Source organism: Prunus mume, linkage group LG7 (assembly GCF_029339155.1).
Source record: "Prunus mume cultivar Tortuosa linkage group LG7, ASM2933915v1, whole genome shotgun sequence".
Lineage (NCBI taxonomy): Eukaryota > Viridiplantae > Streptophyta > Magnoliopsida > Rosales > Rosaceae > Prunus > Prunus mume.
Genome location: NC_142704.1, coordinates 4,854,702 through 4,874,215, shown reverse-complemented (window position 1 = coordinate 4,874,215; position 19,514 = coordinate 4,854,702). Strand labels below are relative to the sequence as shown.

General features: G+C 35.7%; 3 protein-coding genes across 7 annotated transcripts; 2 read left to right on the top strand and 1 right to left on the bottom strand.

Annotated features, from left to right (window-relative positions):
• Positions 1–320: 320 nt before the first annotated feature.
• On the bottom strand, positions 321–5,460 carry LOC103337861 (uncharacterized). 5 transcript variants are annotated; one of them, XM_016795948.2, is made up of 3 exons: positions 3,310–5,460; positions 2,519–2,618; positions 321–646 (listed from the first exon to the last, which is right to left on the bottom strand). In XM_016795948.2, the coding sequence occupies exon 1, from the start codon at positions 4,889–4,891 to the stop codon at positions 3,440–3,442; it is 1,452 nt and encodes a 483-aa protein (XP_016651434.2). In that variant the 5' UTR covers positions 4,892–5,460; the 3' UTR covers positions 321–646; positions 2,519–2,618; positions 3,310–3,439. The 5 variants fall into 5 exon arrangements, with proteins under 5 accessions (XP_016651434.2, XP_088897930.1, XP_008239252.2 ...); XM_089041804.1 differs by having other exon boundaries at positions 321–1,174; positions 2,519–2,596; XM_008241030.3 differs by having other exon boundaries at positions 2,519–2,596.
• An 8,530-nt stretch (positions 5,461–13,990) lies between these two features.
• TIM13 (translocase of the inner mitochondrial membrane 13) lies at positions 13,991–15,639 on the top strand. The gene is made up of 2 exons (XM_008247786.2): positions 13,991–14,237; positions 15,299–15,639. Exons 1-2 carry the CDS (start codon positions 14,121–14,123, stop codon positions 15,449–15,451), a joined length of 270 nt encoding a protein of 89 aa, XP_008246008.1. The 5' UTR covers positions 13,991–14,120; the 3' UTR covers positions 15,452–15,639.
• A 1,949-nt stretch (positions 15,640–17,588) lies between these two features.
• LOC103343873 (protein DMR6-LIKE OXYGENASE 2-like) lies at positions 17,589–19,295 on the top strand. Its single transcript, XM_008247515.3, has 4 exons — positions 17,589–17,878; positions 17,987–18,234; positions 18,474–18,795; positions 18,912–19,295. The coding sequence occupies exons 1-4, from the start codon at positions 17,654–17,656 to the stop codon at positions 19,155–19,157; spliced, it is 1,041 nt and encodes a 346-aa protein (XP_008245737.2). The 5' UTR covers positions 17,589–17,653; the 3' UTR covers positions 19,158–19,295.
• Positions 19,296–19,514: the final 219 nt, after the last annotated feature.

Here is a 19,514-nt window from a genome sequence, read left to right as displayed (position 1 = left end):
TTCAAATTATGTATATTTTGTACAAATAGAGAGCCATTTTAGGAACGAATGAGGTAGATGGCTAGTTATATAATATGGAACAATTTAAAGGGGACATTTTGATTATACGTTTTCGAATTGATTAGGCAACTGAACGAATTAATCGGGCGATGATGCACCATTTGCGTCGGTAAGAAAAGAAATTTACCTTCAATTTTATACATGAATATGTCTTAAAAGTTTTGCATGACTTGATTCATGCTATCACTCTTTCCCAATCTCAATCGCATTGTTGAGACATCTTAAGATATATGATTCTTTAGATCAAATAATAGCTAAGAAAAATCCACAAAACGAAATAGAATTAGGGTTTTTTTCTTTGATAGGAATATCATAGAGTTAGTTTTGCACCATTGACTTAAAATTTCAACAACCTTTCTGAAATTCCAAACCAGAAATGAAGGAGAATTTTTATACTCTTCATTCAAATCCAAAGACTTGTGAACAGGTGACTCAACATTCAATTGGGAATTTCTATGGAGAAAAAAACTCATGCCAAAACCGTGAACAACGGCCATTAACGCCTGAAAGCATTAATTACCGAAGAATATTACCAGCTTTCTATACTTGCAAAGAATATCCACAACTCTGTATATATGATAAGGACCTGCCAAGGAAACAACTAACAATGTTACTATATATGATAGTTTCATCATGTACGCAAAGCTATTTCCAGGCTGTTCATGTGTCCAAATGCCGCTGCTTCATTGTAAGAAATGCACTTCGTTTTGCAGGAAATTCAATTACAACTTTACTACTAAGGGTTCATCAATTTAAATTTAAAAAACCAAACAATTGTCAACGAAGTCTAGCCTAGTGAAAAAGGCCTTGACTTGCAAACCATTAACCTCAGGTTTGAAACCCCGTCCCATGGCACCTTGACAGTGTGTGTGTGTGTGTGTGTGAGAAAACCACCCTCCCCCAATATCGCTTGTATAAAAACTAAAAAAAAACAAATAATTTAACTTAAATTGAAAAATTATCACAAACCATCTATGTGATAAATAATTAAGATACCTATGTGGTTCACCCTGAAGGCTACAATGACATCAAGCTATATATCTAACAAGACATAATATGCAATTAAATAGAACCCTTGCGACTTAATCAACTCTGGTTTTACTTTGTCTTCTCGCTGGATTTTGGACAAATAAATGTGGCAAATTATTATTTCCATATACAAAGTATACACATAAACTTGTAGGACTTGCACTTATTGATTTAGGTTAAAGATGATTATTTTCTATATATACATGGTTAAATGCTAATTAAATTAAATGTAGTATAATATACCCTTGCAATTGCAAAATAAATATACAAATTTATAAATAAATACTCTAAATGTACGTAGTACTAGCTAGTCTGTGTGTATCCGTAAAATATATATAAGTTTTTAAACTTATAAATCATTGGTACCAAGAATTATAGAAACCACTCATATACTGCTCTAGCAAGCAAACTTATGTAAGTGTTTCGCAAAGGACTCCACAAAATCCTTATCTGACCATGAAACACTAGTAGAGTGAAAGGGTTTAGGAAAAGGAACATATTTTACATTAGTATCTATATGAAAATCAAAGATCAAACAAACCTAGATCAAATTAACCAATAAGAAACAAAAAATCTTCTTAATAATAATACAATAGCGACAAATTTTTTTTGTTTTTTGTTTTTGTTTTCTATCATAATAATACGATAGCGATAAAGTGATTGAAAATTTTCTTAGGAGATGCTATATTTTCTTATATCATAGCATCAAGAAAAATTTACTAAGGAACAAAAGATTTGATGGTTATTAATATTAATGTATACAAAATAAATCATGAATTGGTATAGTTTCTTGAAGTTTGCATTCTTAATCTATATTGGAAAATTATATATTTCTATCATATTTGGAAATTGTATGTTTCTATCATCCATCATCTTCAATCTCATGTTTCTTAAGTAGATGGTTGTTCTCTTTTCTTTTACAAAAACTACATAATATCAATTGCAACCCTAGCTAATTCTATGATAACAATGCATCACTCTCATGAATTCAATATAGTGATGAAACTAATGACAGATTTAGATAATTTCAGGTTGAACAATTCAAGATTAGGTTAACCAACACATGTAATTACTATATATATATATATATATATTGCTTATTTGACTTCATGCATGCAATTAATTGCAATTTGCATGTATATATATTATATATACATAAACATATATTTCTACCAAGTATGTATGCTGTAATTAATATTTATAACTCTATGACAAAGCCTTACAAATTAATGAAATCGTGATTTTTATTTGCTATAATTAATATTAAACATGATAGGATCTAAATTAATGAGGAGACTTGATTTTAAAAAAATTAAGAAAATTACATTTGTGCAGACAGAAAAAGAAGGTGGCTAGAATTAATGACGAAAATAAAGACGAAGACAAACAAATAGTAATTAAAGATTTGTATATATATATAACTGCCTACCTTTGCTTTTAATCTCTGCAAGTCTGTCTGAAAAAACTGCGGTGGTGTGCCCAACGAAGCAGCGACAAGAACAACAACCTACCAAAGGTAAAATACAAAACTGCAATTACATCAGGTAGCTTATAGCTAGCAGCACTACTGATCATAATCAGTTTGCTGAGCAGTCAGGAAAGCTTGTCTCCATTTACTTACTTACTAGAACCAACCAACCAACAACAACATTGGGGAGATAGATAGATAGATAGATAGATAGATAGATAGAGAGAGAGAGAGAGAGAGAGAGAGAGAGAGAGAGAGAGTCAGAAGAGTCAGAATAGAGAGATAAGTCTTTGGCCAAAGAGAATATTCATACCAAAAGAAAAAAGAAGGATAAATTGGAAACAAATTACTTCATATATCAAAAGTGAGAAGAAGAGGCAGCCATGGTGGCTTGGTGATACAAATTCATTGGGGAAGGGGGAGAGTTGAAGCTAAACTCCAGAGAGAGGGAGAGAGAGAGGCTACAAAAAGAAATTAGCATGAAATATTATATCTTGGGGCAATGATGGATCTATGTCTTCATAGAATATACCTGCGCTGACTATATATGATCATCTGTGTCTATATAAATTGTTATATTAAATAAAAATTAAAATATTTATACACATGAAAATTAAGCTATAAAAAAAACTATTAAAGATAAAGGACATGAGTTGGATAATATTAATTGTTGGCATATTTATCCTCACTTAGATTCATTCATTCATTCATTCTCTTCAAAGAAAAAGAAGAAGAAAAAAAAAACCCCAAACCTTGTAACCCCTTTTCTGTACCGAAGATTTTTTTTCACCAATCAAAACCGAAAATTTTCAACTCCGAAACTCTTCTGAATTTGCCCCCTTGTGTCTTTATTGGCATTGTGAGATGCTGTTGTTGGAGTTGTCAGACGTCAAAATCCAAGGACATGGAGTATGGAGAAGAAGCCTGGTGCTTGCCTCTGATGCTGAGAAAGTCGGTGGTGGTACTAGCAGAAGTTGTTGTTGTTGTTGTAGTTGAGTGCAGAGGCGTGCCATCAAAGAGCCTTAATTGGAGTGGGGGTTGTGAGGAAGGCGAAAGTTGGTGAGAGGGAGATGCCATTGTAGCATGATGATATTGAGATGAAGACGACGACAATATGTCACATTCATGATCCGACTCCGATATGGGGCAATCCATGTTCACCCCGAATAGCCTCAGTCTCTTGGCTGCTGCCTTCCCGTGGACCACAGGCACCGACTCCAAAACCATATTCGGCTCATGAACCCGACCCAGGAGCTGTACTTGTTGTTGTTGCTGTTGCTGCTGCTGCTGCAGTTGTTGTAATCCTGATCCGCTGCCCTCGTATTCATGTGGGGCAGCTGATGAGGCCGATCTCAAATAATAAATTGGTCCAGAAGAGCTAACCACATTTCCGTAACCATAAGAACTTCCACCACTACCACCACCAGCAGTGCTACTTGTCCCTGTATTTCGATACGGGTGATGCATATTCATGCTGTAATTAATCTGCTGGGACAAGTGTTGCAAGTGGTCCCGGGGGGCCAGTCCTCCCCCGGATGGTGGCCTCATCAATAGCGGGCTCCATGGAACCGAGCGTTGGTGGTGGTTCCAGGAGAAATGCTGCTGCTGCTGCTGATGAGCGATTGCGAAATTGGGCTGGTAATGATGATGATGCGGATGAAGCGGGTGGGGATGGTGGTGGTGATGGTGGATGGGATCAGGCGCATCTGGGCGCCGCCGCCAGTCAATAAAAAGCCGGTCTTTCCCCAACTCCCCAAGGCCTCGCTGGAAGGAGACGATGTCTCCGGCGTCGAGCTTCTTCTCCTTGACGAATCTACTCCAGCCCTTGGTCATCACATAGCTCTGGCTGCTGTTCCAGTAGGAGTATCGAAACCTCCACGGCTTCCCATTCCGGTCCTCGAAATTGAGCAGAAGCCCCTTCTCGTTGGTGGAAGAGTCCAAAGGAAAGTACTTCTCCGCGTGCTGCTTTGGGATGACGAGGCGATTGAGCTTCCCCACATCGCTTGGGGTCACAACTTTGTCGAACATGTGCTCCCTTTCTATGGCGATTGGGTTTTCTTCTCTTCGACTGCCATCGTCCTCTTCATTATTATCTCTATCTCTCGGCGATGAGTCCATGAGCTCGAGCTTTGTGTCGGGGCCATCGTCGTAGGCGGCACGGTTGTAGTGAGCAGAAGGGACAAGAGTGGCTATGCTGGTGGTTTTGTTGTACTGAGCAGAAGAAGTAGAAGAAGATGGAGAGGAGGCATAGGAGAAAGGAAGCTTACCTCTCACTATGTTGTTTTCATCTTCAGTAGAAAAACCCCCATCTAGAGCAGCTGACCCGAAATTCATGATAAAAGAAAAAAAGTAGAAAATCAAACTCTCACCTCTAGTTTTTTACCGCGATTCCTAGATCTTGAAGATCTAAGGAAGAAGAAAAAAGAGATAGAAGAAGAGAAAAAAAAAAAGGCAGGTGGGTTTTGGCCTAAACTCTAAAGCAACACTTTCTTTTCCAACTTTCCTCTTTCTTTTTTGTTGTTATTATTGTGGGTTTTTTGCTTTTCTTTTTTCTAGGGCTGAGATTGCGGAGGGGAAATTCTGTGACTGTGAGATGATGATGATGAAGAAGAAGAAGAGAGGAAAGTAGCAGGCAGCAGGCTCAGAAGAAGCAGAAGCTAGAAGCGTAGCTCTCAATACAATGACGGTCGGTGCATTCTTCTTTGACCAACAAGACTCAGATACCCCATGGACGTTTCAAAGAGTGCAAAGAAGTTCCTCTTGTTGTTGACCTTGGGCTTTGAGAGAGAGAGAGAGAGAGAGAGAGAGAGAGAGAGAGGGAGAAGAGAGGAGAGAAGAGAGAGAGAGAGAGAAAGGAAACAAAGAAATTAAAGAAGAAGAAAAATAAAAAGAGATATTTGTGTGTGTATGTGTGACTATGTGACCATGTGTGTGCAATTTTCTTACATGGAGGTGCCTCCCTGGAACCTTCTCAAGTTAGGCATAATTTTAATTTTATTTTATTTATATGTGTTTTTTCACAAACGATAGAATATTTACAAAATACATTTACAACGGGCTCGTGCACCCAAAAAACGTTACATAGTTACAATAAAGCTAATCACAATTAACTAGACATCGAACTCATCACAAATAAATAACATCCAAACATCATCCAATCAAGTGAAGTGAAGACCAATTGATTCCTTATATATTTTCTTAAAAAATAATAAATTTGTTTCTGATGAATAAATTCTGGGAAATTATATATGCGTAGGGACCCCATGTATTATCTGGTTGGGCTCATGTGAGCTTGTACCTGTCATCATCCTGGGTGGTATTTTTCATTTTCAAATTGAAGTCTTTTTATTTATTTTAAATGTTATCTACGATAAGGCCCAAAGGGCCAGCTGTTTTGGGGAGCACGAACTTGTAATTCAATAGAGCAACTGGGATTGGTGGACCATTTTTATTCTTTTTGGCTTTATTTTTGGAATTTTGCTTCTACGGTACCTATTTTGAAGCATCTGCTGCTAATCTAAGCTGGTGAAAAGATAAAGAAATGGTAAAATTTACCTGATGGTGATTAGTTTATGTTAAGTGGGTTATTTTGGGGATAATTAATTTGACTTGTTGCTTGCTGCCATATTTATTTCTCAACAGGACCATCCCTCTCTGTTAGGCAATATAATTGTTTGACTGCCCTTTGCTGAAGCATTCAGTCATTTATATCACCTTTCTACAAAGGATCCCCTCTCACATGCCTCCTAAGAGATCAACTAGCCCTACAATTTTTTTTTTTTGGGGGTAAAAATCTTATTGATGAAAGCAAACAAATTAAATATATCGTGTGCATTTATATTAATTTAAGTTTTTTTTAAAATACTTTTTTTTTCTTCATATTCTTACTTTTAGGCCCGTCTGGTTCACGGATAAGATTTTTACTCTAAGGCTTGAATTATTGATGATGGCTTGAGCTTGATTCAAGTTCGCACACATGTTTGAACTATTGTCCATGTGAAATATATTCAAGTAGTGGTATCAATTTAGCGTGGCACCTCAGCTTGGTTTGACTAATTTTTAGTGCAAGATTATGCTAAAATAATTCAAATTGATGGTCCTTTTTTAAGAAACTTTATTAATAGGTGTCATTAAAAGAGTATTCTGTTAATTAATCTATAAGGGGTTATGTACTATATCTATTACCAAACTTTTGTGATTACATGGTTGTTTATAAATGGGAGTTCAAAAACCACTACGCTCGAAGTTAAGCAACGTCATTTACAACAATCACATGACAATCGGCCTAGTCTAAAATTTTCAAGAGGCAATTCTTATTCGGTATCAGTATTTCCTGCTCGCTCCATGTGATGCCGAAGAGAAAATAACAAGTTTAATTCATCTGCATTCATGACTAACGTAACTAGTGATCACCAGTTAAAAAGAGTAATTTATAGTGAAAATTTCATCATTATATTTATTATAACTCTTAGTAATGACAAGATCAAAGGTAATGCCAACTTAACAATGACTCACTTAGAGCATCCACAATAAGCTCCCTAAATCACCTCCTTAGACAAATTTTAAGGAGGGATCATAAAAATACAACTCAACCACACTCCCTATCCACCTCCTAAAATAGGAAGTCCTTTAGGAGCTCCTAAATCTGAGGAGAGAGAAAGGACTCCTAGTGGCTCCCTATAATTTAATGCTGCTTTATTTAATGAGTATTTCAAACCTTTATTTAATACTAACTATTTTTTATTTTATTTTTTAATAGAGATGGACCAATTAATTATGACTCTCCAAATTAGTTAGGGAGTATGGTTGGAGTTAAAATTTTGTAGAGAGCTCCTAAAATAGCTTTCTTATATTCTTAGCCAAATTTTAGCTAAGAAATAGAGAGCACCATTGTAGATGCTCTTAGAGCATCCACAATGGGCTTTCTAAACCACCTCCATTAGACAAATTTTAGGAAGAATCATAAAAATACAACTCCAACCACGCTCCTTATCCACCTCTTAAAATAGGGAGTCCTCTAGGAGCTCCTACATCTGATGAGAGAGAAAGGACTCCTAGTGATTCCTTATAATTTAATGTTGCTTTATTTAATGAGTATTTCAAACCTTTATTTAATGCTAACTATTTTTTATTTTATTTTTTAATAGAGATGACCAATCAAAAAAGAGCTATAGCATTTATGACTTTCCAAATTAGAGAGTATGGTTGGACTTGAAATTTTTTAGAGAGTTCATAAAATAGTTTTCTTATATTTTTAGCTAAATTTTAGTTAAGAAATAAAGAGCATCATTGTGGATGCTCTTATTAATTACACTTGACGCAACTCATTAAGTCATATTTATTAATCATATTGGGAGGTCAGATATTGGCATTTATGACTCTCATGTCAACTAGAAAAAGCTCATTCTAGAGATCTCCGAAATTCATATCAAAGAGCCTTCAATCGACAACTATTGTCACTTCACTAGTAATTTGCAGTTTTGCAGGTTTCTATTTGATGGTTGAACCAGTTTGCAGTGTCAACAAATTATAAAACGTGTTTAGGTACTTGAACTTGGCTTGTCAACAAAATCAAGCCTTATTAGACGAGCTGGCAACTTGAGCAGTTTGGTTCATCTTAGGATGCCGAACGAAGGGCTGCTATATATATACCCACGCATTAATTGGATATTTAATTAACCGGGTTTAACATGATGATAACACATACATCATTTCATTATCTCCATAATTAAGGCTCTTGATATAATAATTAATTTAATTATGCATGCGTTTATCTTTTTTATGATTATTTAAAACAAGCGATATTCTACTTTAATCTAATTTAAACTACGGAGATGTGGGAATTCAAACTCGAATGTAGAGTGGAGGAGCACATCCACTATAGCGAACTTGGCTAAACCCATCTGTGCATACGTTTGTTATTTTAACTCATGTGATATCATGATCATCTCTATATCCATTTCAATTTAGTAACAAATACGTTTAATTAATATTGAGGTTAACCAGACTATCTATTTTATTAGAAGAAGTAAAGGCCAGCCAGCCTGCACCTTAATTAGCAAAAGGCATAAGAGAGCGATAGCTGGTAGGATTAGTTTAGAGGGCCACTTCAACTTCCAAAATTATGAAATTTAAATATCATGGTAAAAGTCTATGATGAATAGGATGAGTTAATTATGTCATGCTGTCGGTCCATCGGAAGTAAAGTGTTAAGTTTGTTTCAGTTATTTTGTATGGACCATTTTTTTAAAATTCAAGCAACATAATGGAGGCATAAGTACTGTAGCAATGTCTAACTGCCCTATGCATAGATAATTTATTATTTGGTTAAAATATCTTCATTATTGTTTTCACTGCCCTATACTCCAATCTAAAAGATGGAAGCTAACACTAAATATATATTCCACTTCCTCATTTCACAACCTACTTGTAAAATAAAAGAAAGGCAATCTTTTACGCGGGTTTAAAAGTTATAAATTTATTCATGCATTCCAAATCTTCTGTTTGAATCCCCCGTCTTTTAATATGTTGTATAAAAACAAAAAGGTTAAATTTAGAAATGGCATATGAAATAGTAGTAGGGTACTTTCAGATATAAAGAATTATTATCATTGATCATATTGATCCCTACCACCCAATCATTGTCCTCATGGAATTAAAACATTAATATATATATATATATATATATATATCTCACTATTAAGACTTAGGCAGTGGGTTGATGAACGTCACCTAACCCAAGTTGCCTGGATGTTGAAATATGCTTCATACATAATTAAAATGTGAGCCCTGGTTTCCCTTCATGTCTCTATCCTCCAGCTTTTCTTCATTTTGCATATGCCCTAAATTCTGATATTTTCTTCTCTCATTTCTGACTCTCGACGCTCATCAAGGGATCCCTCTAAGCCGGCACGCAAACACAACTGTTTTTTTATAATTTATTTTGAGTGTTTTAGTGAAACTCCATAAATTAAATTAATATCTAAATTAATATTAATTAAAATATGGTATCGAATTAAGCGTCTTGTTTGTGCGACTAAGTCTAAGTGTGTACGTAACACGTGCAATGTTAAACACATCAATCGATCGGCATCTAATTAATGGAGATTACTCACCAATAATTAATTAGCAGCATCTAATTAATCCAAATTTTGCATTACTATTTAGTAACATGTCTGTCATGTGGTTGGATTAATCTCCCGGCCACTTGGAGCGAATTAAATGGACCACACTATAAATTAAAAATACAATTTTATTTATTTATTTTGCCATTTTGGGTTCCGGGATATTATTTTTTCTGGCTTATATATTTTATTTATAAATTTAATTGTATTAATTATTAATCATGGTTAGCAGATGCTACAGTTAAGATGTGGCTATCGTCATCTCCCCCTGAGCACAGTGACGTTTGGGTTTATCGAAAGGATTCACTTAAAACTCTGCTTAATGTATTTTAATTAAATATGAGCGTGATTCATTTGACTTAGAAGTGTTTGAGGCCAACTTCTCTTCCTTTTTTTCCATCCCACCTGCAACTTTGGCATCCCAAAAATGTAAAAACCACTTGTTTTAGCCGCCCAACCAGGGTTCTTGTCTTATTGTTCTCCTTAATCTAAGCTGAATTAATTTAATCACTTGCCGAAAATTATGACAAGGGGATTGCAAAGGAAGCACACCTTCCAATTAGCTTATTAATTTACATATGGCTAAACTGCGCTTTTACCCCTGAATTAAATCATGATTCGTCACGTACAAAAGAACTCACGTAAAAAAAAGTATGGATAAATTAAGCTTAGAGCTATGTAGTTGTAAGGTGTCAACTCTTCTCGAGGTAAAAAATAATAAACAGGAACTCACTCTAAATGTCTTAGTTGTTTGTTTAATGGAAAAACCATGTCTTGGTGATAACATATTATAAAATGACACAACTGTTGGCGAAAATTTGTAGTGTTCGTAAGATAATAATTTTCATACTGTGGCATGTTTGACAAAATGTTGTAACACAAAAAGCAGCATTAATTCTCGATTCAATTTTTATTATATTCTCATCATGCGATGCATTTCTCAATTAGGCTTTTTATTTATATTCATTTATAAAATAATACTATGATCAATCCAGATTTGATTCATTTGTATTTTCTTTTTTCTCACTGGGAAAGTGGTTTGAAGCAGCCTTTGACCAACCATCTGGCAGCCAATATATTAGCATAAATGAAAAAAAAAACATTAACGCCCTAATAATGTAAGGTATGTTCTCACTTATATGGTAATTATGATTACATTGTTTTTTTTTATGCGATTATATCATCTCATATGCACCGGATCTCTTTAGAATTCCGAAGTTAAGTGAATTTGGACGAGAGTAATGCTAAGATGGTGATGAAAATAACATTGTTTTCTTTTTTAAGAATCATCTTGTCTCCAAGTGAAATCTTTGTTGGATATATTATCGCACCATTCTTTGATCATTAAGTAATTTGTTTGAACAATATTGTCAACCTTCATGGTATTGAAAAATAATTAAGGTTGGACAAAATCTTCTTTATGTATAATTATATGGAGTTCCCCTATAACACATGGTTTAGTCCCTAAATTAAGCGATGAATCACTATTACTTATTGCATATATAATTTTATTTATTAAATAAAATTGGATGAATGCGATGGCAACTATATGCACAAAAAGATCTAAGGTGGGAGAGATTTGATAAAATAAAAATAAAAAAAAAATAAATCATAGTGTAGATGGGGCAAAATCAGGAGAATCTGGTGATAGCTACCTTGTTTCTTGGAGGCAATGTGATTTTGGGTCTTAAACAAATTAATTAGTGGTTAAATATATAATCATCAGCCAATTTGGACTTCCTTTTAAAATACTGTCAATTTGCAAACGTCTGGTGCTATTTTTAGTTGGGTTAAGGTGTGCTTAATATCTGCTCGCACATTTTTCATAAACAAGTGGCTAGTTTTCTGTGTAGTTAAACTTAGCTGGTGACCTAGCTTTAGCACGGTCAGTGTCAATTTGACCCTTTGGGGAAAGGAATAATTGGAGCTTAGGCGTGAGGATTAATGAACTTAGACCGACTAATTAAGATGCCATATTCATTGTATATAATTTGGAAAGTCAATGTGTGTTTCATTCCTATATAGCATGTATCATTTTTCTTTTCTTCCTGTTCATGAAAGGTTAGTTTCTTACTTCTACCTTTCCTAATAATTTTTTTCTTCTTTCTATTGAAGATGGTAAGTAGGTGGGGTTTACGCGCATGACTCTTTATGAATAAAGGAAAGACTTCCGAACAATAGGTTACATAAACATGGCATAAATTAATATAGATCTATCAACGTTTATAACAAGTCAAATTGCCTAGTAAGAGAAATTGTCCATATATATATATATGTGAATGTTGCAGCACATGATTCGTCTGGTTATTAACTAAAATGCGAAGAAGAAATCAAGGCTACACCCAAACCTCAAAGTGGGTTGTTTTCAAACACCCTAGAAAATGAATCAAAAGGAACCCAAAAAAAAAGTAATTGAACTTGAAAGACTATAGATATAGCTAGGCATTGCACATATACCAGCCAGAAAATGAATTTGTGTTTTCCTCCCGAGTAAAGTGCCCACTGCCCCAGCTAGCTAGCTATCACATATCAATGCAATGAGCCAATTTTGTGCAGAGGGATGGGGGAGTGGACTATGATGTCTCACCTGTTGGAGTTATTAGTGGACCCCCTACTAGGCCTAAGCTAAGCCCCATTCACAATTTTTCATAGCTTTAATGGGATTTGATCATTGTCATATGCTTCGTCTCGTTAAGCCTTACCTGTACTTAGTTATGGAAATTTAAGCTTTTTCCAACTTTCGCTCTCTTCTCTCTTCTTCTCATATCACTTTCTCTTTGCCCCACTCTAGACGTGGGTTTAGGGGTAGGGTTGCGGGGCTTGGGCTCTACCCTCTACTTTTTGGGTTGTATATATCCATCGGTTCATGATTTGTTTTATGTGTGTACAAAAATTAAAATTTAAAGCTGTTAATCCTACAATTAGTGCTTAGAAATTAAGAAACGTTGGTGGCGCACAAATATATTATTGACATGACTTTAATGTTCCCTTCATGTTCAAACAGTGACCTGACTATATGTATCATATGCGTGCATATGAAGCTCTCTCTCTCTCCCTCTCTCTCATGTTTCCACCCCCATTTTTTACAGAAGGGTATTCTAAACTACTTTAATATACGGAGAGAAGGATATTAAACTCGAAAGCAAGGGGGTCAGCTCACAGTCTTGACTAACTCACCTATATGTTGTATATTGTGTGCATAAAGTAATTAATTATAACGAAATTAAATTGAAATCTAATGGTACATAAATGAATTCATCGATCGGATGGATGGTAGTATATGTTTTGATGCATGTTGTTGTGGAGTGAAAGATAATTAGGACCACGTACGCCTGTGATGAGAAACTTGAATGGACCACCAAGCAAGCAGGCAAGCACGCTACACTCTACCCTCCAGTTGGCGGCTATCATGTCTTACATGCAGCTTCATTGTCATCACACTCTCTCTCTCTCTCTCTCTCTCTCTCTCTCTCTCTCTCTCTATTAGCATGTGTATATTGATCAGGAGAGAAATTAATGCGATATATATGAGCATTTGTCTGCATCTGAAATACAGCTCGAAATGCTGAAACAGGTGAAAGGTGGATCGAGCAGCAATCTTAAATAGTATTAAGACAGATAGATACGGGATCATTTGTTAAATATTTGATGAATTTTGTACATTAGGTTTTGAATGATGCCTCTTAATGTCAAGTATATCAAAATGTACACAGGATCCGTGAGGTATAATCTTCCTCAACTACTGGTGCATGAAGTTTTATGACCGATTGGATTGGATATACATCACTTAAAATAAAAGGATTGTATGGGCTGGGCCTAAACAAAAAATCCCAAACCCATCATAGCCAGACAGTTGGGAAATACACATATGGTGGGTAGAAAAGAAAATGAGGGATTTTGTGGACACTCAAAGTCTCATCCCCCGTAACTTCGTAAGAGACTTGTAATTCAAGTAGTCTAGAGGTGTTATTTCTGTATCTGAGATTATGTGTTCAAATTCTCACTCTCTCAATATCGCTTGTATAAAAAAAATCATAGTATCATCATTCTCCCTTTTTTCAGTTGGAAAAGAAAAAAGAAAAACAAGAAAATTGGGTGTCCAAAGAAAAAGAATATTTGGCTAACAACAGACCTTATATGCGATTTAAATTTGCATATCCAATGAGTCCCAGATGGACATACCGAATTCAAACTTAGCCCAACTAGGGTAGCAAGGATGATTGGGCCTTGAAGCAGAAGCAATCAAATATGGGCCAAACTCCAAAGCGGTGTGTTTTCATTCACTGCCTCACAAAATTTGGTGAGAAGTCAAAATAGAGGCAATAGCAGCAGTAGGAGTTGTGTAGGGTTTTAGAAGAGAGATACAGTTGTTGTCTCTGTGGGTTGTGGAGGCCGGAGGGGAGAAGAGAAGAGTTGTTTAGAAAGAGAGACAATCAGCAATGGATTCGTTTTCATCACCATCAAGTGGATCTTCTGCAACCCAATTCAACCCTGACGCTTTCAAGGACCAGCTTAAGAACCAACTTGCTCAGGCTTATGCCGAGGAGTTCTTGGAGGTAAATCTCTCTATCTCTTTCTATTATGGGTTTCTTATATTCATCACCATATTGGGTTTATTTTGTATATGTAAATATGCAATCTTGGAGTTGAGTATAAATTTGTTGATTTCTGGTTCACTTGTTTAAGTCTTGTAATAGAATGCCGTGCCTTTGTTTGTTTGATGGTTCAATAATTTTAGTATGCAATATCAGTTCATATTTTTTTTCTGTGTTTGTGAAATTTATATTGAACTTCAAATTTTGATCAAGGTATAAAAGATTGTTCTTTTAATGCCAGTGAGTTCCCATGGATCACTTGTTTAAGACTTGCAATAGAATGCCTACCCTTCTTTTGTTTTTGGGTAAACTATTTGAGTCTGCAAATACATATTCATGCATGTTCTGTGTATGTGTGAAGCCTATTTTGAACTTATAGAGGTATTAAGGTATAAAAGTTTATTCTTTTAATATTCTTTAATGATCAAATAGAACTGCGTCTATCTTTTCTTCTGATTCCTATTTGTTAGAAGTTAGACCAGTTAGAGTTTGTTGTTTCTTCAACAAATCAAATACTAGTCATCATGCCTATATTCCTTTCTTTTTCCTTTGGTTTTCTTGTGTTTGTCAAGCCTAGGCTATGACATATTCCGATATGTTTATGAGTTATATCTTCTTGGGAAGTTGCCTTGGGAAAATTTCCAAAATGTTTATGAAGCATGAAGTTACTAAGAATCTGAGTTGGAGAAATCGCCCTACCAAACTGCATGTGAATGTATCCCTACATAGATAGCTTAGACGAATGTAGCGGGTATTCATACTGATATTTCAGATATCTCCATGTCTGCATATGCTTAGAGATGAGGCCCTTTCAGCTCTTAAGTTTCAACATTGTGATGCCATTATATGGTATTATGTACTCAAACTTACAGGCGGTATTAGTCATTACTTTCTTGAATTTCAAAGGAAAATCTCCAAGTTTTTTAGCTTTTTGATTTCACTTTTCTGTTGTTTTCTGTATATGCGAATACCTCTTTTCTTTTCTGACTCTTCTTCTCACCCGTTTCTCATTTGTCACGCAGACCCTGAGGTCAAAGTGCTTCGACAAGTGCATCACGAAACCAGGATCCAGCCTAGGTGGGAGTGAGAGTAGCTGCATCTCTAGATGTATGGATCGCTATATTGAGGCCACTGGCATCATCAGTAAAGCTCTCTTTAGTGCATCCCCACAATGAAATTTTGGGGATTAAATTGTTTTCTTTGAAGAAAGTCGAAGTTGCAAAAGTTTAAAAAAACTACAAATGCAAGTAGAGATTGTGTTTTGTATTCTATCTCGAAGATAATACTTTCATTGGAACAGATGTTTAATTCATTATGCTTGCTAATTTTTGTACTTGAAGTTTAGCCATGGAGATTTGAGACTCTTCCTGTGTGCCACTTCTCCTACTGCATATTGATTTAGATACTCTACCCTGTTATAGTAGAGGGCAGCGTATACATGCTTTAGAAATATAGCAGTGGATTTTGTGGCAAAATATATGGCTGCATTTAGATTTTTCTTTTTGGGTCAGAAGTGGATTATATAAAAAGCCCATAAAGGCAACAGGATGAGAAAATCCCAAAACAATTGAAGCCCAGAAGGCATAAAAGCACATACAAGGGAGAGACCAAACTTGCAGATTTTACTCGCAGACGACGTCTCTGACATGACGATAGTGATGAAACTTCCTTGCGGTTTACAGCATCTAGTTCTTCATCTTGGTGTCGGTAGCCTAAGATTAAAAAAGACTATCTTATTTTTTGTTTGGTACAAAAACTGTCTTATTCATTTGTCTACTTTAAAACCTCCCTCATTCTGAGGGTTGGTTTGTAGCTAATGACGTTGGTATAGTGATACTACTCTAATTACATCATGCAAATCGAGTGGCAGATTTCATCTGACAGGGAATATTATACTCCGATCGGTCAATGTATAATTACAACAAAGTTGCAAGGGGCCTTTAGTTAAGTGATAAAAAAAGACATTCACTTTTGCACCCGAAGTTCTATATTTGATTTGTTCTTTTCAATGGTATAGTATTTCTAAAAAATAAGATTTAATAAATTATGATGGAATTTTCCGTGAAAAAAAAAGAAACAAAAAAGAAGTTGTGTAATTGTATAACCAAACCAACCCATCAACCAATCTCCCATAAGGTCTTCCCACTTCAGTTTAAAACCAAAACAATCACGTCATCTAATTTGGTGGCTCCTCTCATCTTAGCTTCAATGTGTGATACCCCAAATTAAGAAAGACTTGCCTAGTTTATTTATTAATTTTTCTGATGGATGTTAAATGAAACCAAGATATTGAGTGCTGGAGATGTGGGCAAGTGAAAGCTGAATCCCTAGAATAAGACATTCGTGTCACATCATGCAGATCGTAAAGAATGACGTTTCCTACAGTGATGTCACTCTGATTACCTCATGCTAGATCTGCCAAGTGTCAACGTCGTACACATCCCAGCAAACTTTCAAGGACAATCATTCAGCAATCAAATACACCTTTAAAGGATAATTCATTCAACAATGAAATATACGATTGAAGACTTCCCCCTCCGTAATGGAATTGTTAAATTATTGTTGCGTGTTCTTGATTTATATCGTCAAAACAAAACCATGAGATGAGACAGTGAATTCAACCTTTTCTGCCGAACATTTCTTGACAGCAAACCAAAACATTGACTTCATGATATGACATGAGAACAAGTCGAAGTTGAAATCTAAATCTAATTCACTCCTATCTGGAAGTGATGAGGATCCCCATGAAGTCCACAGAAACAAGTATTAATTATTGCCTCAATTCTGTATTAAATCTGCTCTTAATCATGCGAATCATCAGAGAGTGTGACGTAGCAGAGTTATGTCATCTAGGTGACCTCATTCAAGCTCCATATACAGTGGGCTGGGGAATCTAATCACGCGCCTCATTACGTGGGTCCATGCCGACCTGAATCACACTGACCTGCAAAACAGTAAAACCACCATTTTTCTCTTTTGTCTGCGTTCATGTTTTTGTGTATTGTAATTAAATTGGACCTTTCATTTCTCTTGCATGGTCCTCTAGCCATACACACAAGTTTCTTCTGGCCATCTGATTTTTTACTCAGTTATTTATGTAAAGCAATTTGAAGTATATATCACAAGCTACACATTTAACTTCTGATAGTGAAGCTTATATAATATGGGTAAAAAAATGACTTTTACATACAATTTGTACACGTTTTCCAAGCTACCGTCTGATGACTTTATGAGAAGCTTCTACAGTTCTCTGTTATTTCTTCTTAGAGTAATAATGTCTCTTCAAATGTTATAAATAGGGAAATGGGGATCAAAACCACAATTCACCAAACCTACCAGTTTAGTTTTTGCAAAACTTCTCTTCAGTCTTGAGCAAAATGACCACAGCAACAAAGCTACTGCTAACAGACCTCATGTCCGGTGTGAACCATGTCCCCTCAAACTACGTTAGGCCCATCTCTGACCGTCCAAATCTCCGTGATGTTCAGATATCAGATGCCTCCTCCATTCCTCTCATTGATCTCAAGGACCTCCATGGCCACAACCACTCTAATATTATCAAACAGATTGGCCTAGCTTGCCAAACTGATGGTTTCTTTCAGGTATATTAATATATCCCATTATTTCATTGATAATTCTTACACACACTGCATGTTTACATAAATGAATGAGTAAACAAAAATATGGACCAACCCATTTATATTTATCAGGTGAAAAATCATGGGGTGCCAGAGGAAATGATCAAAGACATGTCAAGTATAGCAAGAAAGTTTTTCAAGTTGCCAGAGAGTGAAAGGTTGAAGATGTACTCAGATGACCCTTCAAAGACCACAAGGCTTTCCACTAGTTTCAATGTCAGGACTGAAAAACTTTCCAACTGGAGGGACTTTCTGAGACTCCATTGCTACCCTCTTGAAGATTATGTCCAAGAATGGCCTAACAATCCCCCATCATTCAGGTAAAAAAAGGGTTCTTGCCTTTTCTGTCAATTGATCACCATCTTATGCTAATTAATACTCGCAATGAGCTTGTAGCTCAAGTGATTAAGAGTATTTATTCATTCATATGAGGTCATGTGTTTGATTCCCAACTCCCCAATATGGCTTATATCCAACATACATACTCAAACTCATTTACTTCTAATTAATTAAATTTGGGTCACAAAACTGATGATCTGGCACTTTTTTTGTCCACAAGGGAGCAAGTGGGTGAGTATTGCACAAGTGTGAGAGGGCTGGTACTAAGATTGCTTGGGGCCATATCAGAAAGCTTGGGCTTAGAAAAGAACTATATTGTTGAGGCATTAGGCAAGCAAGGCCAGCATATGGCTTTGAATTACTATCCACCCTGTCCAGAACCAGAGCTTACATATGGATTGCCTGGACATACAGATTGTAACCTAATCACCATCCTTCTCCAAGATGATGTGCCTGGATTGCAGGTCCTTAGAAATGGCAAGTGGGTTGCTGTCAACCCCATTCCCAACACTTTTATTGTCAATATTGGTGATATGATGCAGGTAAAAATTAATTAATATGCCCTAAATATTTGGAATTATTACCTTATTAATAATTAATAAGACCCAAAAAAGGAAAATTAATTATTTTTTCTCTTTTTTTTTTTTTTTGGTATCAGGTAATTAGCAATGATAAGTACAAAAGTGTGCTGCACAGAGCTGTGGTTAACTGCAACTCAGAAAGAATATCAATTCCAACCTTCTACTGTCCATCACCTGATGCAGTGATTGGGCCAGCCAAGGAACTGATCAGCCATGATCAACCAGCCATGTACAGGAACTTCACATATGCTGAATACTTTGAGAAATTCTGGAACAGAGGACTTGCAACTGAATGCTGCTTAGACTTGTTCAAACCCAATTGATGATCATGCATGCGAATGCTGCAATTGTATTATCATTAGCTTTGTTCAACTACCCAAATGGCCTCAGTAAAATTTTGCCTTCTTTTTTGGGTATAATGACAGTTTAGTATCATGTGATTGCATTGGTAAGGCATGTTAGTCCATGTTCTCTCGATTTTTCCTTCAAATCTCCCGTTAGTTGCATACGTTGTACTTAGGGGTGGACATCACATCCGAATTATCTGTGTACCGACCGTACCGTACCAACGGTTTGGTTTGGTTTGGTTAAATAATTATTTTTTAATTTTAATTATTCCGGGATCGTACCAAGATATTTGGTTTGGTTAACGGAAACAATATTCCTAACCCGACGGAAAC